Source organism: Phalacrocorax carbo, chromosome 6, assembly GCF_963921805.1.
Source record: "Phalacrocorax carbo chromosome 6, bPhaCar2.1, whole genome shotgun sequence".
Lineage (NCBI taxonomy): Eukaryota > Metazoa > Chordata > Aves > Suliformes > Phalacrocoracidae > Phalacrocorax > Phalacrocorax carbo.
The window spans coordinates 9,510,845-9,536,880 of record NC_087518.1 but is presented as its reverse complement, the minus strand read 5'-3'; the positions used below and the strand labels follow the sequence as shown (position 1 = coordinate 9,536,880).

Genomic DNA, 26,036 nt, shown 5'->3' with positions numbered 1-26,036 from the left:
TCTGTGAAAATTAATTAAACTTTGCAGCAGATGAACATCTTTCTAATGCTGACATAAATACGATCATTCGGCTGTTCTGATGCATATAAACCTATTATCCTTGAACTTATAGCAGGTACTGAAATAAATATTAATATATTTTATACTTTTATAACCGGTTTTTACTTAGGAATTTTCCTGAAACCTTATCATGGGTAATGCATCATTAGCAATGACATCAAGATGCTCCAGTTCCCCAAGTAGTCTTGTCAGGTTTTAATATAATGATTTGTAAAGTTTTAATAATCTCATTGTAATTCAAAAGGCGTCTGCTGGAATGGTGCTAGGTACTATAATAAATCTCCGTCCCATCTATAGTGCTGTGATAAAACATCTTTGCACCTTTTCTGAGGATTGTCTTTAGACATTAGCTAGTGCTGTAGAGCTTAATAAACATTTTTTTTTCTCTTGACTGCAAACCTAAAACCAGTTGACAGTGTTAGATTAAAACAAATAGGATTTTGGATTAATTGCTCTACTTTCAGAGTCATTTAACATTGCAACTGGGAACACGAATAAATCCAATGAAAGTGAAAAATAGGGGTTAAATGATAACATACCATAAAGTCTTTCATTTAGAGAATTTTCCATAGGTTTTGCTGTTTATAAATTGCAGTGTTCTGCTGTGAAATAAAAATAACACACTGAGCTGAAAAACTGCGTTGTTTTCCACAAAAATAGATGTTATTATCTAGCTCCCACTGGGTAACAGAACAGGCTAGCAAAAATAAAGTGAGGACGAGTTGGCCTGCAAGGATTTTTCAGTGGCTGAGTAATTTGACGCTGAAGTCAAGCTGCCGTTAAACTGGACCAGGATCTCGTTTTAGCTTTGTCTTCTATCTGCCTTCTATTTCAAGACTCTCTACCTCCTGTGAGTGCAACAGTGTTTTAGCCAGCTCATCGGTTTTTTTTCTGCTCCCTCTCCTGCTCCTTGCTGCTGCAACTGAAATAGCCACTAGTGGATAATCATACCGGTGTCTCCTAGGAGTATTATTCCATTCCCAAAAATAATTGTTTGGTTAGGATGTGACACGGTCCTGAGGTTGTGATTCCCTGGCCACATAATGATTAGTCCATCTTGGTGCTGCCTACCCGCAGCAAAATCTGGGTGGATGAAAGGCATTTATTTTTGTTTTGCTCACAATGCACAGAAGGCAGCTAGTGTTTCAAGTAAAGGAAATCGCTTGATATATTTCAATAGCTTGTTTCCTTTTCAAAATGTTGAGGAAGAAAAAGAGGAAAATTTTGCTTTCCTTCCTGTTTCAAAGGCCCTGATTAAAGGCCTTTTCTAAGGCTCTTTTGGTGGCTAGAGTAAGGGAATTTCCTCCCACAAAATAGTTGTTCAAAGAATTTGTTCTCTTTAAGTTAAATATTGATGGAACGCTTCAGTGAAGAATTCTCGTATCGTATCTCTCTTTCATGTTATTATACAGAATAATAGTAAAGATGTGAGCTTTTATTCCAGACACTCATTTCTTTTCTTGATGCAATTTACTTACATCTTACGTGAGCACGTCTTTATGAATTTATCTGAAAAGGTCCTTCCTGCCTTCCATTTGGCTTCATCTGACTGGGACCCTAAGGCGATGTAGACTTTTTGGCTGAAATACAGTGGAAAACTCTTGTGGTTTTTGGATAGAATGGTTGGATCAAGCAGAGATCCAACAAAAGGAGCTGGAGAAAGGCAAAATTGAAACCTTAAGTTTCTTTGCATTTTATAATATTTCCATGCCCATGTTGTTTTTAGGTGGTCATCACAATACAGAGGCACATGCCTATAATGTAGAAATCAAGAATACATATGAATGTTGAGATAACTACCTTGCTTTTAAATTAGACCATGCTTGTATATCCTCTGCTGGCTGGAGAGAACACCAGCCCCTCAGCTCCCCCTGTGTGCCTCATCTCAACACGCCTATTTAAGTAAGACACTGTTGGATTTCTGTATCCCTCTCCCTCCAACCAGCAGAGCATCCTTTCTGAGTTGTGCTGGACAGTCACTCCTTCCTCGTCATCATTCAGTTTTCAAAGAGGGAATTACACACCCACACAAACACTCGTCATCCTCATTTCTTCGTTTGCATTGTGGTGGTACTAGAAGTCCAGGTCCTATATGGGGACTCCATTCTGCGCCACCCTGTGTAGGGCACCCGCACTGGCCTGACCCCATGATGGTGACAGATCCAGTGACCCTCAGTTAGATATAGAGATCATACTGATGAGTGGTGAGCTGGTTTTACATTTTTCTTGCATAGCTTTTTGTTTCTTCTCTGAAGTTCTTGTGTTCTTACAGTGCTCTTCCGGGGGTAAGTGAACAATTTAAGCGTCAGAAGGACTTTCTGTGGACGTGAAAGCAATTTTGCTTGTGATTTTGTCCGGGATTTGAATTACTTACTAATTTGATGAAACATAAATAATTGTGCCCTTCACAGTGTCACCAGTTTAGTAACGATGGAGAAACACACACATAAAAATCAATACAGGCTTAGTCGCTACTCAGAGTTCACATTGTTTCCTCATCTCCAGGCATAATTTTGTAGAATCTTAATGCCACATTAAGCTTAATTTTACATGGGCTATCATATAAAGTTTCTTAGCTGGAAGGAAAACCAGTGATGTACCAAAAAGCCTAACAATGTTTGGATCAATGATAACGCTTTTGGGTTTGCCCTGCATCTTCCTGCCGAACAGCACGTTCCCCATCACGCCGATGCTCCCCAACTCCCGCATCCGCCCTCGCAGAGCATCATAAAGGCACACGAATGCCACGGAGGCTCTTTTCAGAGCTGTCAGATGCCTGTTGCTGATCTTAAAATTGCTTTCAGTTTTGTGCTCTGCCAAGGATTTGTCACACCTCCCGCCAGCGAGGTGCCTGCTATTCTCACTCCTGCTTTCCCTGCTGCAAAGCACACGGCAAGTGTGCGTCTGCCACGGAGCCCGCCAGGGACTGACAGCTGGGAGCGTGCAGCCCTCTCTCTGCAGAAGGGATGGAGTACGGGCGGGCGTGATACGAATTTTCTGATGCTGACTTGCTGGTGTCTTTCAGCTCTGACTGCTGGGGGTCTTTTTTTAACTCCTCTTCAAATGCTCTTCTCATCGTGAAAGCTGATGGGAAAGGTCTCCAGCAATGCTGATGCTGGTGGGATGAATGCACTTCCTTAGCTGAAGTTGGTTCGTTAGGTAAAGTAATAAAGTGAGTAGTGCCTGACTGCACTTGCACCACACGAGGCCCAGTCAGGGTGCTGCAAATCAGACTTTTCTGCCTCTGTTTTGCTGCTGATGTGCTTGGCTGGGTGCCCTGCCCTGAGCCCCTCTCTGCTCCTCATCCTTCCTCGTGATGCTGAGGAGTATGGTGCAGGACAGAGCTGTTCTTGTGCAAGGGCTGAAGCAGCTCCTGAGGCCTCAGAGAGAGTGATTGTGCCCTTGCGGGAATAGGGGACCATGAAATACCAGGTTATGTCTTATACAGTTGATTTGCATTAAAATGACTACTAAAGCTTTGTCTGCCACATGCTTCAGCAAGATCTCAGAGGAGCACCTAGCAGGATGGAGCTACTGCACAGAAACAGTGCTTTTTCCCATCTCTGCTGTCTTTGACTTGCCCTTTTTAGTACCGTTTTGTATGTAAGCCTCTTAGAGATGCCTTTTCCTTGTTCTTACCAGCTGCCTGAAAAGCATTAAAATGAGTCTCCTTCCCCGGTGTCAGTCCTGAGGGCAGCGCCCGGTGCTGGAGACAGCACAGCATTTGCTCTCTCCCAGCCTAGGCATGGGTGCTCTGCGCAGTCCTGTTTTACCATGCAGGCTAATGGTTGTGAGAGGGAGCAGCAGCCCACACTACCCCAGGCCTCTGGGAAATCTTTCATGGTGATGGAAACCATGTTTTGTCACTCTGTCCTGTTCTCTGTGTCTGTCACCAAGAATCTACATGGATCAGCAGAAAATTATTAGCAGAGCAGAAATAAATTACCGCAGTAGAAAAGCTTCTATTAATGTCACAAAAATGGTGCTCTTATTCCCTTCCTTGTCAAAAGTGAGCACTGAAAATCAAAGTGCAGCCAGATCAAAAGCTTAGGTACAAAGTGAATTGATGGCATCTGTTGCTTGTTTGTGAACATGGGGTGGAATGAGGGAAGAGAGGAGTCTTTGTTTATTTAAAAGGGAATTTGGAAAAAAATCTTGCTTTTTTTCTTCTACCTTTTTATTATTAAAATGCCATAACTTAAGCTCAGCATGGAGCAGAGTGTGATCTTCGGTCTCCCTCAAGATGGGCGAGAGGTGTTCAGGCAAGATGGTAGTGACCACTGAAGTTTCAGGGGCTGCTGGGGAGACCGTACCAAAATACAGTGGAAAGAGAATTGCTTTAATAATGAAGAAGAATAAGGGAATAAATATGTTGCACATCTCTCCAGTTGTCCTAGGCAAAAAGACAGGGAATAACCTGTTAAAATAAATCAGCACTAAAAAGGAAGCAATCCAGACAGTGTTAGTTACCCTGTGGATCTATCACACCAGAAGGCATCATAACAAGAAAACACCATTAGCAGTGTGACAGGTTTTTTCTTTTGTTTTTAACTTTAACCATAACACCACCTGACAAGCTGTTTGCTTTCTGCACCAAATATCCAGGGGTTGTAGAGAAGAAAGGCGGGTGAGGGTGAGATGTGATACCATGGACATTGTCTTTTAAAGTAAAACTTTGAAGAAAGCAGCGGCCCAATTTGGAACAGGGAAGGCCATCAAAGGGAAAGCAGCGCGATGTGTTAAACTGAGAAGGAAATGTGGAGGAGCATTTCTTTTTCCTCAGGGATGATCTGGATAGATACTCTTTTGTTTTCTGATCTGTTCTTGTGTTCACAGTCGGAGTAGCCCTGTGAAAGGGGCCAGGACATGATTGCTGTGGAGCAAAGGGGGGAGGAGGAGGGAAGTGGGAAATGAAGATGGGAGCAGAGGTGATAAGTTCACACCTTTATATAGGGCAGCTCTGTGTATAGCTGCAGGGGTCTGTATCATTTAACAGAATAACTGATGGAAGTGTTGGAAATCTCTGGTCCTTCACCTGTGCTCTGTGGAAAGCAGTGCTGGTCACGGCCAAGTAAAGACCAGCGAGCTGACATAGAATTAATATACTGCAGAGAAAAACTAATTCAAACTAACAAAAGGAATATTGCAGTTATTAAAAATTAAGGTTGATAGTGAATGTGAAGGGAGAAGGAGCTGGGTACTTTGCTGGTGGCTTTTGAGGATGTTTGCTGAGAAGAGAGGGGTGGTGAAGTCTGAGAACATGTGCTTTTGCTCTGGCTCTGCTGGAGCAGGCATGAACAGCCCACGCTCCTCTGGCCACTTCTGCCTCACTTCGCCCTACCTCTGCCAGGGTCCAGCTTGCTCCAGGGATCCTCTTCTCCTTTAAACTCCTTGTCACAGTTTCTTTTTCCTCCTATCACTGGTGCCCATTCTAAATTTCTCTAGTTTCTGCGTCATTCCAGCCTTGCCTCCACATGTACTTCTGCCTCCAGTTAGTTTTTTGCAAAACCTGGAGAAGTCTCATCCCAGTCCAGAAGGGCAACAGCCTCTCTGCCATCTCGGTATCAGCAGTGCTTAAGTATTAAAGGTTCAGAATTACTTTTTACTTCTTCAGAGACTTAAGACCTCTCCTCCCCATCTAAACCTTTTCCTTTTAAGCTGTTTTAAGAAAGGGAGTGAGAAAAATTAAGCCTGAGACCAACACCTGGAATGGAAATTTTCGATTTCAATTTTTTTTTTTTTCATAGGAGACTATCCCCCCCACCCCCACCCCGCCGATTTCTGTACCACTCACTGGTTGTCTCAGGTTAAGTTAGTCTACAGGACTGTGTTATTATCTCATTCCCTTCCTCGCCAACACGCTGTGCTTTCTGTGTCCTTAGAGTTCCTTACATTGTTCAGCAGAGGCTGTGGTTTTTAAAAAACGAAATAAAAGTGAGAAAAATAATTGTACGATAAATGACAAGAATAACCCTGAGTATAGAGGACTGTCAGAAACTGCTCATCATGCTGGATTTACACAGCAAGTACTCATCTGCTGATCTTTTTGGTTAAAGTAACATATAATATTTGTAATCTCATCTTTAAAATCACCACCGTGAGTCTGGTCCCTGGCTCTGGTGTGCAGCCTGCTTTATCTGGGAAGTTCTGGCTCAGTGGGTGTGCAGCGTGGTGTCCTTTTGATTATTTTTGTGTGTTTGCCTTTTAAATGTTTGAATGCAGAAGCTTTAGAATGACTTGGCTCATTGTGAAAATGAAATTGGCAGCAACATTGTTTAATAAATTTGGGAGACTTTCAAAGCTCTTCATATTGGTATTGCAGATTTCAGTTATTCAAAGTGTAGCTGAGTAACATTCCCACCTATCAGGCATCGCACATACGTTAATTTTGGAAATAAGCTCATTTTAAGATATTGTTTTCAATGCAGCCAAGTTCCTGTTTTCTTACAGAAAAGCATGATGAAAGTCCCAAAGCATTCCACAAGATATAAATGGACTTGGCATATAGCTATTTTCTTGTGATCTCCAATCCAAGTTCCTGTTAGATTTTAAAAGGGTTTTGATCACAGATAGTTGTGTGGTGTTTACCTGCATATCTCAAGAAGCCTCTTACTCTACAGTCATTTGGTTAAAATTCAAGTCTATCTTTATCCAACCTTTTACAGAATGTATATATATTTAGCAAGTCAGCCCTTGAACTCAAAATGGTAAACTGATGGCTCTTGCAATATAATATTTGTTGGCATCAGCTTGTGAAAACTGCAGTAGTTGGTGGATATCCACTACTGGTGTGTGGTTTAAGATCTGATTTTTACCTCTGCTTGAAAGACTATTGTGCACAATTCAGTATTAGTTCACATGTAGTGGTGATGCCTTGACAAATAAAGAGTATAAATAGGTCACCTTTTTAAGGCATGCCTGCAATTGCTTTGCCTTTGGGTTGGGTTGTACAAAAAATGGCTCTTGGTCCCAGGCAAAACAGTGGGGAGATTTACCAGCCCTATCAAAGAATATACTGGGCATTACTTTTCACGCTGCTGTTATGGAAGGTAGACATGAATATCGTATCAGAAGGTCAAACATATTGCCAGCTGGCTCTGTTAATTCTTTTTTTGTGAATGTAAGAGTTAAAATACAATATTATCCTTTTATGCTGTGGAACACTAAGTCATTTAGATGTCACATTCATTGTCTTAATTGCCAAAAATGAATCTGTGGTACTTGCTAATTTTTCCTTTGGAAATATTAGAGTGAACATTTCTTATGAGCCTTGGTGCTGTAAACAAAGTATCGCTGTTTGTGAAGCATTGATAAAATTGGCTGTACTGCATTAGTGGAGCATCTCAGTGATGTTTTGGGTGCTGCTCTTTTCTGCATTGCCTGTGAGCGGTGGCCACAGCAGCGTGTTTATTGTTGCTTTCCCAGAGGAATGCTCTCTAGTTCCAGGGCATGTCATTAAGTTCACGATCTCTGGGGCTCTGATTTCCTGGTTTATCTTTCTGCTTGGGCACCTGTCTGCATTCGGGTGCTGAGATGGGAGTAGGACAAGGAGCTCCAGCAGAGACTGCTTCAGTGTGGGGCTCTGGTTTATGCGTAAGAATGAGCAGCTGGCTCGTGGATCTGTTTTGCAGCATTGATTGCAGTGGTTAACAAGTAAACACGTTTTCACTGGTGCATTTTATTGCTTTTGTCTGCCACTTGTTTCCTAGGACCTGTCAGCAAATCCTGCCTTGTAGATCATGCAGTTCCCAGCCTTATCCACTTTCTCCCTCCTAGAGAGTCCTCACCCTGCTCAGCTGGTTCCCAGCCTTCTGGGCACAGCTTATGCCTGTCCCAAGCAGTGAAAATGGGAAACAGGAACTGGTCATAAAAGACAGTGAAGAAAGGATTGATATTATTTCCAACCTTGTTCTTTCCCATTTAGTAGGAATTACATATACACGCATTTGAGTGTATGTACATGTATATAAAATATATCAACCTTATTCAGTGAATGCTGTTGCTTAGCTTGCAAATTCTTCTCCTTACAGTTTTACAAATAACAAAAACCGATTTAAGGTTGAAATTTTAAAAGTGCCATGACTTCAAAATCCCATTTTCAAAAATGTCTCAAGCTCATAGGAGCTCATGGCATTTGCTGTTCCTATATGCTCTTGAAGGATATGGGAGGTAGACTCCTGAGTTTCTAAGTCCCTTTTTCTTCAAGCATCATGTGAACATCTGCTTGTGACTCTTGTTTCTGAAACTGCACTGTGCATCTAGATGGAAGTGATACAAAGGAATGATCTGTTTTCAGAAGTGTTAGGTTATTAAAGCATAATTAATTGATTATCATCTATTTTAGTGGTCATTTTAATCCAATTATATGTTGGGTTTTTTTTTTATTTTAATCTTTGGAATTCATTAATGAAAACTTACAGCGTTGCTTGTAGCCATGAAAAATTAGATCAAGTACACCCTGCCCTACTTAAACTGTGTATTAGCAAAGCTACTTTTTCCTCAAGAAATATTCTTTTTCACAGCTGACTATGACTTTCCAAATGCTTAGGAAAAAACCCTCCCTAATTGATAACCAAAATGTAATCATAGTCGGATATTTCCAGTTTGCATTCAAATAAGGTATTTCTCTGTCTAAATAAGCTTCCCTTGGTTGATTATTCATATTGTAGTTCAAAATGTTTAAAAATGAAAGACAGAGTTGGATGAAATGTAGACTACTTAATACAGTGTGTATTTAATATAAAAGTCATGCATTATTCATTTTTGCAATTTGAATAACTTTGAATTTAGCATCCCTGTTCTTCATCTTTTCCTTTGATGAACAATTAATTATTAAAATATAATATTGTCAGCATATGGCACAAAAATCCTTGAAAGTGTAAAACGAGCTTCATTCTCCTGCCATCCTTCGATAAAGGGATACTCCATATTCTCGGTTTCTCACAGAATGTTTATCCAGCATCTTAAGTGATTCCATCATTCTAAATAAAAGGTTATAAAAGTTAAAAATTGTTAAATTGTTAATTTTAATGGAAACATTTTTTCTTAAATGCAAGAGGAAAGCTCTCTTCAAAATGTGCCTCTACCTCCCATTTACTTTATATATGGTCATTGGCTGCGAGGCACTGCAAAGAGGATGTTTGCATGTTCAAATACTCTTTCAGATTCGTAGCAGTCCACTGTGTGCTCAGCTTCCATAGGCAGAGAGGCAGTTTCTGAAATAGAAAACCCATGTCATTTTGCTGTGAAGATGTATGTGTGCTGCATTTGGAAATCAAATCCTGTGACTGAGTTTGCAATTTTTCTAACCAATTTCTCCTGCATAAAAATAAGCCAATCAAATTAAATACGACCTTTTGCTGTGATTATGACTTCTTGATTAGAATCTCTTTGAACTTTGGCCAATCATATATATTTTACTATTTATTATCTAAACACACTTTTTTTCCCCGGAGGTATGTTATGAAGAGGAGAAAATGTGTTTTACTCGTTTGTTTCCTTTCTGGGACTGTAGAAGTGGTTGATATCTGCTTGGATTAGAAGGAAAGAAATTGTTAATGAAGAGATTGCAGTATTCTGTTACAATGTATACTTTGACTTTAATGGAATTACTCCTATTTTGGAATGCTACATGCTGTGAAAACATTGCACACCTGTTGATATTGTGCCGAAGAATAGATGTCTGAAGTGCATCATCTCTTTGCACCTTGCAGCAGCAGTGGAGGAAAAAAATTCCCCTGAGTATCAGACTGCTGCTCAGAGGCATAGGCAACTCTTGATTTGATCAAGACTTCTGGAAAACTGTGGGATGCTGTGGAAGAGAATTCTGCAGACTTCATCCTTTTTCTTTTTCTTCTGACTTTGGAAGATATGCGTGTCAATCACCAGCCTACCTGCTTCTCTGCTTTGCTACGGGGGGAGCGGGCTTACCTAGCAGCTTTGATGAGATGGGGAGAGAAGAGTTCCTGCTGCCCAAATGTGGACTCTTGTTTGAGGCACAAAGAATATAGAAAGTGAGGAATAGAGATGTATGGGAGAGCCTCCCCTGTCAGTATGCCCTGAGGCAGTGAACACCTTTGCACAGACTGAGAGGGCGCTTTAGCCTGTGAGTCAACATAAATTGCAGAGGATAAATGCTCAGGGATGGCAGGGAAATTGTCTTGCCTGCAGCTGTTCCCTCCTTTCATTTATTTATTTTTCTCCGCAGTGCTAAATATTACCAGCTTGTCACTGTTACTTGAAGCTAAATTCTTTCAGTGCTTAGTCTTGCATTTCAGGCTGTCCAAGGAGCTTCTCAGAGGAAAGCGTTTGTCCCCAGACTATTGGACCCTGGGAAAGTGTTTCCTGGACTAGGGAGAAGAGGCAGCGGTTTTACCTCCGTAACATGGTTGTGGTGCTGTGCTCACTGCACCCAGCAGCACCAGCCGCAATACCTGCATGGCTGGAGCTCAGCTTCAGAGGTGCCCTGCTGCCCTGCAGTCTTGCTCTTCAGCTTATAGCCCCAGGAGCTCCCAAAGAGGTTTGGCTGGGCAGCGTGGCTCTGCCTCCTCCATCTCAGCAACCCACGGAGTGATTGACCCGACTCCCGCATCCCTTTCCCCCACTGGTGAGGATGGGACGGATATGCTACCCAATGCTTTTTGGCTGGGCAGCAGCAAGTGGAACCAGTGGGGCCCGGCCGTGTCCTTGCTGGGTCTTGGCAAACCCTCACTGCCATCAAGCTGAAAAGCCATTTACTGAGCGCTGAAACCACCGAATACGGTGTTCTTTCTGTGCTAACATAAACCAGGGGGTAACAAGGGCATTTCACACCTGCATGCCTTCAAAATAGGAACGTGTGTGTTCGATATAGGTTTGACTAGCATTTTGGCTGCTCTTTTGATAATCAACACATCGACTCTTACAGAGCCTTCCTGATAGGGTGTTTTCATATTTCATTTTTTATATATATATATGATAAAATATGTTGTTGCCATTACACCTTGTTAGGCTGCCTATCAATGTGATGTCTGTTTCAAAGACACGTAAAAAAAAGTGTAATTCTGCTTGTCAATCTTCCCCACAGAGAAGGAGACCTTTCTGGATCCCTTTGTGCTGAGGGACCTTCTGCCGACATCGCTGGGGAGTTACTACCGCTACGCAGGTTCTCTGACTACTCCTCCGTGTAGCGAGATTGTGGAATGGATCGTTTTTCGGAAGCCCGTTCCCATTTCTTACCATCAGGTGTGTTTATTTTGTTAGTCAAGTCCACCTCTCCATTTGCTCTCTTTAAGACTGTGTTTTCAAAATCCTCTGTTTTAATTTTGAGAACAAAAATGCTTCTGTTGACAAAAAAGGAAGTGTCGGTGATTTTTTTTTTCTCTTAAGTAATATTGTTTCTGAACATGAGCCATCAGTCTTAAGAAGACAGTACAACATGAAACCCAGTTTCCTTTCAATGATTTATTTGGTATTGTTTTTGTTAAGATTAAATTAAGCTATGGTATAAATATTTACATGGAGTTCCTTTTTATTCTTTTTAATTGAAACTTTCTTTTCAAAGTAAAGTGAGTGATTTCACTTCTGCTCAGATTTAGTAATTTGAACTAATTACATTAGACAAGACGTCCTTCCATTAATTCTCCATGCTTAACTGTTTTTATAACTCAGTAAAGCTACCATTATGTGCTTAGAGAGCTGGTGCACAAATCTTTAAGATCAGCACATAGCAGCTTTTAATGCAAACAGACACAATGTCTGAGATGTGTCTGGAGAAGAATGCTCGCAGTAAAGTAATGGCTAGATGGAGTCAGATGTTTACCAGCTAAGTGTCCTTTGGCATTGTTTGTTGTCTTTAGAAAGCCATCCTGCTGAAGTTAGTCTTTCCTTTTATTCATCTGGCTTAAGCCACTGAAAACAAACTCTTTAAATACGCTAATTCTGTAAAGCATAAGTGCAGAGTTCACTGGGTGATCATGACTGACAGATGCTGGTTCTCAAAGATTTCAAAACAGTGGCAGGCAATCACCATGCCCTTGTTCCAGGCTTTCTTTCATGTTTTCTAGATCCCGCTGCTTCTCCTGTAGACTCTTTCATCTTTTTTTGAAGTGCTGCGTTCAAAACCGGCAGCAGCGGTTCAGCTGGGGCCCTCCCCAGGCTGAGGGACATGGCAGGATTCATGTGTCTGGCCACCCGTGCTGGTGCTACTTTGCCTTTTTCACAAAAGCATGACGTTATTGCCCAAGTTCAGCTCCTGGTCAGCAGGAACCCCTTCGCTAGAGGCTTTCCCCAGAGCGCTCTCTAGCAGTGCTGAGCACATCACGCGTTCATGCAGCCCACGGTTCTAGCTGAAGCGTGGGACTCTTCGCACATGGTCCCTGTTGAATCGGACCCTTTGTTTTTTTCAGGCTATTTCTCTGATTGTCGAGATCATTTTGAATTCTGTCCTTGCCTGCAGGATACTTGCAATCCCTTGTAGCTTTTCACTACATCAATAAGTTTACTGTTTATTATTTGGTGGCTGCGAGGCCTGGCCCACGCTCAGTTTTATACCCTGTATACACATCAGGTGGGTCATGACTTCATTTTTTCTTCTCTTTTAACAAATGCAAATAAACTGGTAAATACCAATTATGGCCATCATTATAATGGTATAAAGGTACTTTATCCTGGCATAGCTTCTTTCCTGTGCTGTACAATAGTAACTGTGCCAAGTCAAGCCTTTAAAATTTGGCGTTGTGCTGCTTTGTGCATGCGTGTGTGGTTGAAGGGCTGGGAATTCTGTGTGTAGACAGACTTTCATTGATACTACAACACATGTGGAATAAATAATAGTATTCTTCCCCCTGGCAGCTCTAGATGGGTGTATTTTAAGAGCCTGCCATTGCTATGATTATTATTTGTTCCTCTAACAGAAATAGTGCAACATAATCCATTGCCATAGTTTAACCTTCTTTATCACAAACCCCGCGAAGCAGTCTGTAATCCCAGAGGAGGAAAGTGATATTGTTTGAGCTTTGTTGCTGTTCCAATTAAATCCTTGCTTTTGTGTAAAATACCTTGCTGTAAAAAGGACAGTACTGAAGTGGTCCATTTGTGGAGGCTTCTCTATTTTATTCTCAGCGCTCCATCATCATCATCTTTCCCGATAATTAGACAACAAAACAGGACGAGCCGTGTCACCCTGCAGATGCATTGTAAAGCTAAGTGCATTCAATGACCCAAAGCATGGCATTATCTCTCATAATACATACCTCAGAGTATCTCATTGTGCTTATAATGGTTTCAGTATTTTTAATTGCCATTTGTATATTCAGCCCTTAGAAAACTGTGAACACCAGGCTTTAATGGTTTGTAATTACATGACTAGGAGTTTTAGATCAGGTTTCCCTGTATCTGCAATAGTTTTATAGCAGCTTTTAATTTCTCCTTCTGAACGGGAGCTCTTGTACTCCTTGAAGAGCATGAATGTAGCTCCTTGACTGCAGCTCTTATGTATATTTTTTTTTCTGGCAGGTATAGATAAATTAATTTCTCATTTGTGGTAGATAATATTTTTATAGTAAAAATGAAGTTGAAATTACTTATATATACTTCAACACATAAAAAGGGGAAGGTTAAAAATTGTATTTGACTTGGCAGTTGTTAAAATGCAATTATACCTCCCCAAGGTAGCATGGCAGAAGAAAATACTTTAAAAGTTCTCTCTGAAAGTTTAAAAAAATCAATTAATGTCATGGAAGTATAAGCCTAGAGACTTGACTTCAGAGGAGCAGTTGCTACCCAAGTTCTTGAGCTTTTATAAAGTAACCTTAAGCTCTGTTAGCTGGCTTCATCAAAACTGCTTCCAGTGTACAAAGTGTAAAAGATACGTAAATATTCACAAGAGTTTTCGTCTGTGCTTTCATAGAAGGTGTAGTAGGATCATCTGCTGGGTATTTTTCTTAAGACAAAAATGTAAGATAGCCCCTTTACCCCTTTTTTTAATCCATCTGTCAATGCTTCTGAAGGCCTACTGCAAATAATTGGGAGACATTTTGCAAGGTTTTTCTAGACATTTCTCTGAAGACTCAGAGAGAATTGCATGAGAACCAGGGAATAGGGCATTCACCTAAGATGCAAAAAAAATTACAAACCAAATCCCACCATCAGTACCTGCAAAACTGAAGCTCCCCGCCTGCAATGGGTGCTGGTCACTGGCTGTCAGCCCTCCCTGCTGGTCACCTGCTGTCCCTCTGCCTCAGTTTCCCTGCTTGTACAGTAAAATTAGTTGTGATTAGGGGGAAGCTACTGCTAAAAATGTACAAGCCTGAGTTGTGCTGTTATCTTGGAAGTGGTTGCCTGTAGCAGGATGCAGCTCTCTCCGTTTTATGTTATAGTGCAGAGCTGCCAAACTCAGGATTAGAGCTGTGTGGTCCAGCCTTTCTCCCTCCCACTATCCATGTGCTGCTCCCAGTGATAACATTCCTATACATATCTCCATTAGCCAGCTCAACGCACCACCCACTCCAAAGGAATTTACTTTTGAAATGAAATTCAAATGTAAAAATTAGCTCTCTCCTGCCCTGGGGGTCAGAGAATTTTTACAGATTTAAGCCTAATAACTAGGATTGTCAGGCCCAGCAGACTGGGTGAGCTGGACAGCAAAAGCAAAAGGGGTTTCAGATTACTGGTTTGAAAGGAAATTAAATAGTGGTAGTGAGCGCCTCTTGTTTTAGTGGAGGATGCTTAACTGCTCTGTTACACTTTCCTTTGATTATTTTTATCAGTTCTATCAACTGAGGCTACAATGATCATTTTTCCCAGTTGCAAGTTTGAGGACTCTCACTTCTCCGGAGCTTTTAGAGCAGATACAATTAACGAAAAGGGTGTAGCTTTCAAAATGACCTGTCATTAAGCCTTGAGTGTAATTCAAGTCCCTTTTTAGTGTCTTGGGTCAGATTCTGCACTTCCAAAATCCATACTATCAATATATGTAATTGATGTTGATGTAAACGATACCAGGACTGAATCCTTTTCTGCTCTGTCTTGCTCAGTCTTTCCAGCAGCAACATAACTAATTCTAGTTCTTGACCTGAATGATAACAAGCTATTGGTAAATGCTATACTGACCTTGATAGATGTGAGAAAAACATTAGCTTAATATTTTCACCTTAGTTTGCTAGAAATTTCTTTCTAAAAAATACTAAGATACAAAGTAACGGAGAAGTTTTCCAATTACAGTTCTTTCTTACAAGTTAATACATTTTATTAAAAATAGCTCAGATCTGAATCCAACAGAGGAAACTTATTCCCTGAGGAGTATATGCTAACTGTGCCTAAATACATTTATTCTGTGTTATTTTTTTCCCACCCAGTAGTTAGGTATCAGAGGGAACAGTGGTTGATAGGGAGGTCAGGGCGCTTGAGGCTGGTAATCCTGAGATTGCTTCACTCTGTTACTGACCTGCCTCTGGGCAAGCCAGCTCATGGGTTTGGGTGTCCATCCCGTAAAATGTGACAATTGCAGTGACCTTCCTGCGGAAGTGCTGCAAGAGCTGTCTGTGAAGCTTAGCCTGGCAGCTAAACTTCATAAGGTATTTGGAGATAAGGTAGGGTTGCCCTGTCCTGGAGAATGCTTTTGGGGTGGAATGACCTGGAAGTACTTTTTGACGCGATACCGCAAAGCAAACCAGTGCCAGCGTTGAGGAGGGTTTGGTGTGGCTGTCACACATGAAATCCTTCCAGACGAGGGATCTAAGGGCAAATGTTTCCTCGCCCATTTCAGACTTCCACGGGTTGCTAGAAGGCCTTCTCCCTTGTAGGGCAGGATAAGCACTGTGCCGAGATAAGATGGTTGGCAGTGATTTCACTGGGCAGCCTGACTTCCCATGTGATTTATCAGTCTTGGCATCAACATTTTACTTCCTGCCATTTTACTTTCTTATCAGCCACCCGGATTTCACCACATTGTTTTTCTAATTAATGCCCTTTCTCTGCCCTGCCATGATGGCTGCGATCAGCTGGAGGCGTTCTACTCCATATTCACCACTGAACAGCAAGACCACGTCAAGTCCGTTGAGTACCTGAGGAATAACTTCCGACCGCAGCAAAGCCTGAACAACAGGAAGGTGTCGAAGTCTGCCGTGAAGGATGCTTGGAGCCAAGATATGACAGACATCTTGGAAAATCCACTCGGTACAGAAGCTTCCAAAGGTAGGTTACACTTACAACTTTCGTGCTTGACTAATGGGACAGGTTTTTTTAAATCTACTTTGTTACCGAATTGTGTCAAGGATAGCTGTGAGCTGCTGAAGAAATAATACAGTGTACACAGGCATTCCTTGTTGGTATGTGTCAATAAATTAACTAATCCTGCGTAAGCCTGCAATTACCTCTGAAACTCGCTGTCACAAGGTGCCATGGCAGTAAAGCCCCAGAATATGGGTCTCAAACTGGCGATGTCCCTGTTTCTGCTGACTGGCTGTAGTGCCTTAGAGATGCTTGACAAGGAAATATGAAGGGATGGGGTCAGAGGAAAAAAATTCAGCCCCATTAGCACTGACTGGGTGTTTGAATGGGAATAGTGTATCCAGATGTGGTTATGGGTTTCATTTTTGCAGTAACAAGACTTTTGAAGAACCGTCGACCTTTTAATTCAACGTTTGTATCCATCTGTTGGTACTGGTGACAGGGGAAAAAAACCTTTTCCTTATAGGCAGGTGATTTTCTAATGTCTTGCTGAAGTGTTTCATGTGCCTTTTTGTAGAGCAGCTGGTGCTTGCTGCTGTCAGACACTGGATAATGAGCTGGATGGAGGGGGGTGGGAGGGAGGTTGCATTCGTGGTGTTGGCACAGACATCCCTGGCTAGAGGAGCACATCAAAAATTCTGAGAGAAATGTGTACTGGATAAAATAAGACTAGAAATAAATATCATTTACTACCTTTATTTGCCTTTATTTTATTGAATAGTGTTATTTATAGGTAGGAGGAATGACATGTACTTCCCAGACTTCAGTCTCGAGAAGTGCTTGGTGCTTAACTAGTTCTGAGTAGGGGTAAAGAAGAGGGGGGCAGTTTGCCAGAAGGAAACAGCTAAGCAGATTTACAAGCTTCCCTTTCGTACCTGGCATTTTCACCTGGCCAGGCACAGAAAGCGTAGTTTTTAGAGGACGTGAATCATGAAAACAGCTGTGTTCAGCAACCTCACCCTCCCAAGAGAGTGCTGAAAGAGTGTATTTCTCAGGGCTCATTATTCTGTGAGCGTGCTTATTTATATATATATATTATACACGTACACAAACCTCATGTACATTAAAGGCAGCCTTGGGACGGAGAATTTACATCAGAAGTGAGAAGGAGATTTTGGGAACGAAGAAACCCTGCTATGCTCTGATGCTCTGGCCTGCAGTTTTCAATCAGTGTTTTAACAGCAACATGTGTCAATATTTATTTCTTCAGTTATATCCTGTGCACATATTACTTACCCAGAACAGTGATGAAAGTTAATAGGTTACATTATGTTAAAAGTGACAAACTGACTAGTTTTCATTTTGAGTGCAGCCAAGGTACTTCTGGTACATGTGGTATAATATTCAAGAAGATTTTACTGCTTTGGCCACAGGCCTGTATATTCCTTGACTCACTGGATGGTTTTTAAGATTATAAAAATGCTTTAGGTGATTTTCACCCCCATAGTAAATAGCTGAAACCCACAATTTTGACAGAGCATTACCAATGCTAAGGTCTGTAGTTAATGGGCTGATCTTGAATTTGGAAGTGTTGGTACCGAAGGAGCACTTGAGTAACTGGAAAGATTCACATTGACTTTGATCTTTAAGAACTCCAAGGCCCAGATTTAACCAAGTGCACATGGCATAGTTAACATGATGTCCAGTCTACAGGAGCAAGGGAGGTGCACAAACGTTAGTCCACATTTAGATGGCTTGGTGCCTGGGTGCTTGACACCTTACATGCTTGGGGACTGGTTTCCTGAGCTGGTTCTCTCTGGGTCCTCTCCCATCATGTCCAGGTGCTGTAATGCTCTGTACTCAAGCCTGCCTGGGAATTTGAGCTTACGACATAGTCAGGAGAGACCCTCAGGTGTGGGGCATGTATTCCCCCATTTCCCATGATCTGACAACATTCAGCATGCCATCTAATGGCAGGGATGATGTTAGAGGCGGTGATTTTTTTTCCCCCTGGAGCTTTTGCTATAGGAGGCTAATGGCTGGGCAGCCAATCTTTTTGTATCGGCTCTGTCAACTTGTCACTTTTTGGGTTGTATGCACACCAGGGGACAGTGAAAATAGGTGCATTTTTTTCATGAACATAAAAATAAATAGGTTGCTGCAGTGTTGCTAACACAAAATGGATTGTAGTGTATCCTCCAAAGGTTACAGGGATGAGTTATAGCTGTTCCAGAGATATAACAACGTGGATGTTTCTGGCCCCTTCTTTGACAAAGGTGAACAGTGATGATGTGCCTGGTCCACTGCACAATCTGAACTACTGACATATAAATAAAATGAGTTGAAGTCATAATACTTGAGTGAAAGCAAAACCTATTGTTTATTCAGCTAGTAAATACAGTACCTCTTTATATAGTGTCATTCATGCAAAAGTACTGAGAAGTCGAGTGCACAGAGTGCTTCTCAGCCAGACAGTCTAGCATACAAATATAACAGTGTAGGGGTAGCATAACAAATTTATTTTATGCAGATCCTTCTGCACACCTCATGGTTACATCTCGATGCTTTCCACGTTGTGTTAAGCAATGTGACCAATGGCTGTCAGATGTCGGCTCCTGTCTACCCTCCCCGTGCTTAGATTTGTGTGCTGTAGAAAAAGGCAAGGTCACGAAAACATGTCTCTTACTTCCTGCAAGGTGATATGGTTTGTGATGGTCTTCAGCTCTGGAGGGGAAGTTTGGATCTGTTTGTCGGTGTGAATTTTTGCAATTTGTTTCCTCTGTCACACTCTATTAAGTCTGTGGGCAGTATTGCTAATCTAGAAAACAGTGTAGTGTTCGTTATGTAAGCCTTCTTTATTTTGGAGGAAAATGTGCCCAGAACAATTTGCATAATGTTCAGAATAATTTTCAGAATTCCCCGTTGAATAGGGAATTTCAGATCAGCACAAAGCAATGCAGCTCTGCAGTTGTCCATTGACGAACGTGCTATCTTAAACCGTTTGGCACCGAACGGGAATGTCTTTTCTCCCAGCTATCAAAGCTATCTCAGGTCACAGAACCATGACCAGTAGCATAACCTGCAGATACACTGGAGGAAAGCTATTTCTCACTTTATGCCAGTCCTTTGAGTATTTCCTTAGCGAAGCCCTGTAAGTGGTGGTACCATTTATTTGGTAAATTAAATGTCTTCTGGAAAAGGCTATTTTGGGTCAACCAAAATTGTCAGTGCATTTGGATCCAGTTTGTTAGCCAACATGAATGTTACCGGCCTTTTGTTTTGCAGTTACTTCCCTCTCCCTCTTTTTTAATTTTAAAGAGGCAATGTAGGGAGGGGCAGTGTTTTTAATCATCCCAATACAAGATGGTGAAAATATTTTAGCTCATTTGAAAGAGTGTAGAGGGCTAATTTTTCACTTGGGAGTGAAAATTCCAGTTTTCCTTTTGTGTTAGTACTTAGCAAGAAGAGGGTTTTTCGTTCCATTATCTCATTCCTTCCTCCTGTTGGCAAAAGCTGATTTAAAACAGTTCTCCTGAGGACTGCTCATATGCCTGGAAATAAAAGCATACGTGTAAGACCTTTGCTGAATCAGAACCCATGAGCTGAGCTTAATTCTTAAGTTGACCCTGGAGCTGTTTCACGAAACCATACAGATCATCTTTAAATATCTTACTTCTGAAATACACCATTCAGGATAAATACTGTTCAGCTATGTAATTGTAGCAACTGGTGGATGGATAATAAACCGTCATGCAACAATATTTTTAAAGAAGATTAAACTTTCAGAGATTCAAGATATACAGTGGATCATGCTGTTAAATCATGCAGATCATCAGGCCTGTAAAATTTAACAAGAGGGCTCACCAGCGTTCCAGTACTGATTTATATGAAGTTTTGCAAAGTTAGAGGTTCTCTGTACAGACATATTAAACTGGAAATGTGTTTGTAAAATATTCACCAGATACTGTAAGTATCAGTGGCAGTGTTTGTTTGTTTGCACGTGACCATCTCTGTTAAAATTGCTTCCTTTCTTCCCTGGCCTGCCCTCTGTGGGTCAGGGCTGTGTTGCGGTCTCACATCACGTACTGTGCTCCTGCCTTTTCGTGGGCTGCTTTCAAGCAGCTATGCTAGAGGGATTCCTAATTATTTATCCGTTTAATAGAGTACATTGTTCTTCAGGGACAAATAGACAGAATTCTTACATAAAAGTCCATCCAGTTCAAGGACCTAAGCCTGCATGTTCCTTACTACTTCCACATGTTGCCCCATCAAGCAGAGATGTATTTACAAAACATTACCTGCTTCAGTAAAGGTGTAGGCACTGACGCTCAGGAGGAAAAGGTGTTTCATTTCCTTCTTTTAAGTTGTACCCGATGTGCAACAATATTTGCCCATTTTATTTTGCTGCTGATTAGGATCTTCAAATGTTGTTTCTTTCTCTTTATGTTTTTTAACGTTGGGAAAAAAAAAACCTTTAACCTTTCTTTCTCATTAAACGTGCTGCAAGCCTCACAACACTTAAACAAGCATCCCATGTGAGGGGCTCTTGACATCAGAGTTTTCTTTCACAGATGCCTGATTACTTCCCCAAAGGTGTCTGATTACTCTTTGCTGGAGTCTCAAATGATGCTGTTTCCCATCAGTGGGAATTTGCCTTAGAGTACCATCTTTAATTATGATCCTAGACTAAGTTAAATAATGAGCAGTCATAAATTCACTCTAGTAAAACTTACTTAGCTTTGGACTCTAAATTAACAGCTGGGACATTTCTCTAGTAGTGTATAGGCAATAATTTTCGTTACTGTTCTTTGTTAAGCAGTAGTGGTGCACAGTTTGGAAGTCCTTGTAACTTAATGCCACTAGAATGTGGATAGATGATGTTTGGGTTTTCCCTCCACATGCTTTGCGCTGGAGGCATGGCTCCAGCTATCGACCTGCAATCAAAGGTACAGCACTGCTCAAGCAAAGCGGTTTAGTTCGTATTCACTACTTCACAGCTTGTGGCATCAGAAATGGAACTAAGGCCTCCTACGAAGGTATTGCCTTTTCTGCGTGGCGTGGCATTCTTGTGTTGGAGTGCACCTCCACTGCAGCATCACCCAAAATCTGAGTTCTTCTGGAGATTCAGTGCAGTGACATCATCATTCTGAGGCAGCTTGTTTAGAGCATTGGCAGCAGTGTTTCTGAATGAGAACAAGTTATTTGTCTCATTTATAGCCTCAGTTATTACTCCCAGTAATTTGTTTTTGCTTTCTAAATGCCCATGTTTTATAAGAACTCTCTCAAAACAACTTTGCAGTCTCTTCATGCCCTCGGGTTCTCTCTGGGAGGCCAAAAAGGGTGTTAGGCAGAAAAGTTTTACTCTCACAGAATGCTGTTTATATATTTTAGTCAAACCTAAACGACCACAAAATACTGCATAGCAGTAAGTGTAACCTATCCAAAACAACGCTGTAAATGTAAATTTTAAAAGATACATTATTGACAGCTTAACTTGGAATTGCTAAAGCAAAATTATAATTATTTATTTTCTTTAAATGTCTCTGGGAAAATTAAAATAGGCAAGAACCTTTTCTGGATATTTTACAATATGTTTACCATTACAGTTGATTGTTCTTGTCCTTTGGAAGAATCTGTTTTACAGGTTGATTTCTTCATAGATTAACCACTCCTTCCCGCTTTCCCTGGGTAACTGGATTTTTCCTACTTCCCTTTTTTATTTCATTTTGTTACAAAGATTGTCCGTTCCCGATTCCATTCTCCTTTAATCAGGTCAGTGCCCTACTACTGTGTGCTGGTGCAGATGAATCTATGTATCACTATTAGGATTTCTGCTGGCACAGCAGACTGGCTTGGTGCAAAAGGTTGCACTTGAGGGTGGTAACACCGTGCTGCTAATAGCTTGCCCTGCATCTTCTTTGCGCTGTAGACCTGCCCAGCTGCCACTATGCCTCAGTGCTCCAAGTAAATGTACTCACCTATTGCTGCAAGAGTCTCTTTTGACAGGTACCTCAAGTACTTGCTGTAATCACATTTTAGGCAGAAATTAGTGTGCTCCTGCATATCTCATCTGTTCCACCTCATCGGTGTCTTGCTCTGCAGTGCTGGGTCCTTGTCTATGCAGTTGTCTTGGAGCATGAAATGCAAAAGCAGGAAAGGACAGGCTGCTCCCTTCCAAAGAGTTTCAGATCAGTCAGGTGGAAGACAAAGTGTTTCAGGAAAAAAACTGACCAATTTTGAAGTGGTACCTTCTTTTTGTACCTGACATAGGTCTCGTGCTTCTGTTCTCAGTGACTCTGTTCTGCAGGCTTCTTTCACCTGTAGTGACTTCCGTGTGGTTGTAATGTGAGCAACACAGGTGTCTGTGCCTGAATGTAGTGGACAGCTTACCAGCAGAGTTATTAGTAAGCAATAAGTAACTGCTTGCACTTGTTTAGAGATTAAAAAGGGCCCAAACCAAAAGAGCAAGAGGAATTCAGTGTGAAAGTTTAAGTACGGTTTGGGTTCTCAGCTGCCACTAAAGCTGGAAGAGCTTAGTACTTGTAAGGGAACTTGAGGATTTATTCCATTTATTCCACCTGCAGGGAATTCCTTTCTGCACTGCCTGCCTGCCGATCCAGATGTTTGGCCCCCAGTACTGATTTTAAATTCAGTCCTGACTGTATTTTGGACCATGAGTGTCTGCGGCTTATCCCTTGTGTTAGAAAAAGCCTCCAGAAGCTATGAATGGGAAGCTGCTTTCCCAGCCTGATTTTGGTCATCCCTCAGGCAGGAATCGGGATGCTCTAACCTGTCGGCTTGTTCTTCCTATGCTCCCTGGTCCAAGCAACCTTCACCAGGACATTGGAAAGGGCAGCTCGGCTAACATGGCAAACGCATGTCTTCTGGCAGGAAATCCTCCTTTCTCCCCCTGTTGACACAACACGTGCCACTGAACGTGATCACATGTGTTGCACTGTGTAAATAAGGGCACAGGTGTACATTTTAAACACATATCACCCTCTATGTGTGCAATATAAACACAAAATCTTGTGGGGCAAATCCTTGTTGGACATCAGTTTAGCCCAGCATGGCATGTGACAGAGCAAGGTTGATCTGCACCCACTGAGAATTCAGGCCACAGCTGTAGAAATGGTAGTTGTGAAATATATTAAATATTTGGGTTCAAACACAACACAGTAAAACACACAATCCATGCCTTTCAGTAAAACAGGGTCTGTTGCTGTGATGCCATGGAAACTCAAATGCTACAAAGCAAGCCATACAGGAATGAGTCCAAATGCCGGCTGTGCGTTCACCTCGGGAAATGGGCAGGCAGCAGAGGGGCAGAAGCCAGCCTGCCCAGACCCCCCCCCTCGGAAGTGCCCCACGTGCCAGTTTCCTCATGAGGTTATTTCACAAGGCTTATAAAACAAGTGTGGGTTCTGTCGATGTCCCTCACACCTTAAGAAACAGCCCTATCTGTTTGAAGCATAGTGAAAGGTAAGAGCAGGGAAGATAAATAGTCTGTCTCCTAGCTACATTCTGCCTGTGGATTGAAGTAGATCAACACAAATATTTGTGTTTTTGGCATGCTCTGGAGCCTGCAAATGCCTGCTGGCAAAGTGCAGGCAAAGGTAAAGGAAAAATGTGTGCTTCTCTTTTAAAGCAATTATCCTTATATATTAGTAATGTCATTTATAAGCACTCTAAGAAGTTAACAATGTACACTAAAGCAAAGCAAAAAAATTTCAAACATTTAGTAAAAATTGTGGGGAGAAATGTTGTAAGTATGCCTTTTAGGACTTCTCCATGTATTAAAGCCTGCGTTGTCTCTGCATATGATCCTCATAGCCTGTTTGTTACCCTTTGGGAGCACAGCCCTTGCTGAACGCCAAGATTGAATCTGACACCCCAAAGAATATAGCTGTTTGCTATGGGTCGGAGTCTCTCCCCAGGCATCTCCGTTGAGTCAGGCAAGGTAGCTGAATCTGGCATTGTATCACTTCCCTGATGGCATGGCACTGAAAGCAAGCGTGAGTTTTCTTATTGCAGTATAACCCGTATTTCTGCATTTCAGGGTTTATTTGAAGTTTTGAGGGTCTGATAATGAGATGGAATATACATGTGTGTGTTTTTAGAGAGAGAGAGATATGTAATTGAAAGTATTTTTCTTCCCTTCTCTGTTGGTGGCATCACTTTTGTCTTGTCTGCAGTAGGGTTCCTGGGGGCTGCAGTGCTGAGTGAACTCCGTGCAGTGTTTTGTCGATAGCACAGGCATCGATGACAGTTTTCAGGCTTCTCTGAAATCATCTGGGAAACTTGTGGCTGAGTTGTTACAGCAATGGCAGCAAGTGGTCATCTGTCCTGGAGGACTGACCCTTCCAACTCCTTCCCAGGCTGGGGCAGAGAGGAAAGAAACACTCTCTCTCCCCCAGGGGCTTGGCCACCAACTTGTTTGCCCTTATGGGAAGAAAGGCATGAAACCCCCATATTGACCTCTCAGTTTCTCTCCTACTGAGCATGTGGGAAGGACGGCCCACCTACCATCCTCTGTGCTCCTCCTTTGTAAGGGAGAAGCACTGTTCCCTGCCACCCATCCCAACACCCGGAGCAGGGGTTGAAAGGAGAAGTGAAACCCCTCTTACCTTACGGCCAGGAGCTGCTGCCCAGAGCAAGACAAGATCATTGTCCATCTTTTAGCTACCTCTGAGCAGTCCTGATCCAGTAATGATCTGTGAGCACACCCTGATGCCGATGTTTCCTCCCTCCATGTATGAATTGCCTTGGAAGATCCCTGCGCATCTCACTATGAGGGATTCAGGACTTCACTGGCACATTGCTTTTCTGTGCTCAAAATTGTCAGGGTTTCAACACACAACATGTATCCCGTGGTACCGAGGAGAGGAACGGCAGTTTTGGATTGCTGAGACATGCAGCAGGAGGGAGAGAGTGGGATTTTCCAAAAGAGGGCATAACGCAGCTAGAAATAACTGCCTTTAAAGTGGTGACATTTTTATGCATGGAAGAGCTAATTTGGAACATTTTTTAGAGGATTTTATAAATCCCTCTGAGCCCAGTGCCAATGGATTCATCATATGAGGTACCTGTTTTACAAGGAGAAGGTATACAAGAAATAACCAACTCTATGGTTCTTATGCTCTCTCTAACTTTCCCTAAATGGCTCTTCTTATAACCTCAGGTAGCATATGCAAAAACCGTGATGAAACCCAGAAAGTTTGGCTGGTTTTGCATTTCTGTCTTTGAAAGAGAAATGTAGGCTGCTCTTAAAACAAGAGAGAAAAAAAAAAAGCTGTAACAGTCTCTTACATGGCCTTTCTGCGTTCATGGGTGTATCTTAACATCAGTGGTTAATTTTTGCAAAACAATAAGCCCCCTTTTTGTCCTTCAGCTCTCTGAAATGGAGCTGCCAGGAGCTTTTGGATTAAGCTTTATCAGGCTTCAGTTAGGAAAGCCTCGTGGAGGTTACATAGCCAAATACAACATACAAATCAAATTATGGGAGAGATGAATGCGGAGTTGTTAAATTAATTTTGTTTGTTCCAGCCCATTGGAATGTTTTTAACATGAAGAAAATAATTCTCTGCTGTATGGCTGGACTGGCCAGCGCTTAGGACTGTATTAGCATGCTAAATTTGTCTGAGTGGCAAACAAGTTTTCTCCAGGCTTGAGTGAACCCTGGAAGACAAGGCTAGCCAGATGCTGACTTGCTCCCTGCCTTTCCCAGCGGGCTCATCTGCTGCAAAAGACTGTGTCAAGCTCCCAGGTGGCCCCACACATGGCCAACATCTGGAAGTGCTGGCTGAGGCTGCCCTGTGCCAGGTCAG

The 26,036-nt window shown here is 41.9% G+C and overlaps 1 protein-coding gene across 1 annotated transcript in view; it reads left to right on the top strand.

Annotated features, from left to right (window-relative positions):
• Positions 1-26,036, top strand: part of PTPRG (protein tyrosine phosphatase receptor type G) — a 420,049-nt gene that overhangs the window by 299,163 nt on the left and 94,850 nt on the right. The window contains exons 7-8 of the mRNA XM_064453587.1: positions 11,126-11,283; positions 16,041-16,233. Coding sequence (XP_064309657.1) covers positions 11,126-11,283; positions 16,041-16,233 — 351 coding nt within the window. The remainder of the gene's footprint in view (positions 1-11,125; positions 11,284-16,040; positions 16,234-26,036) is intronic.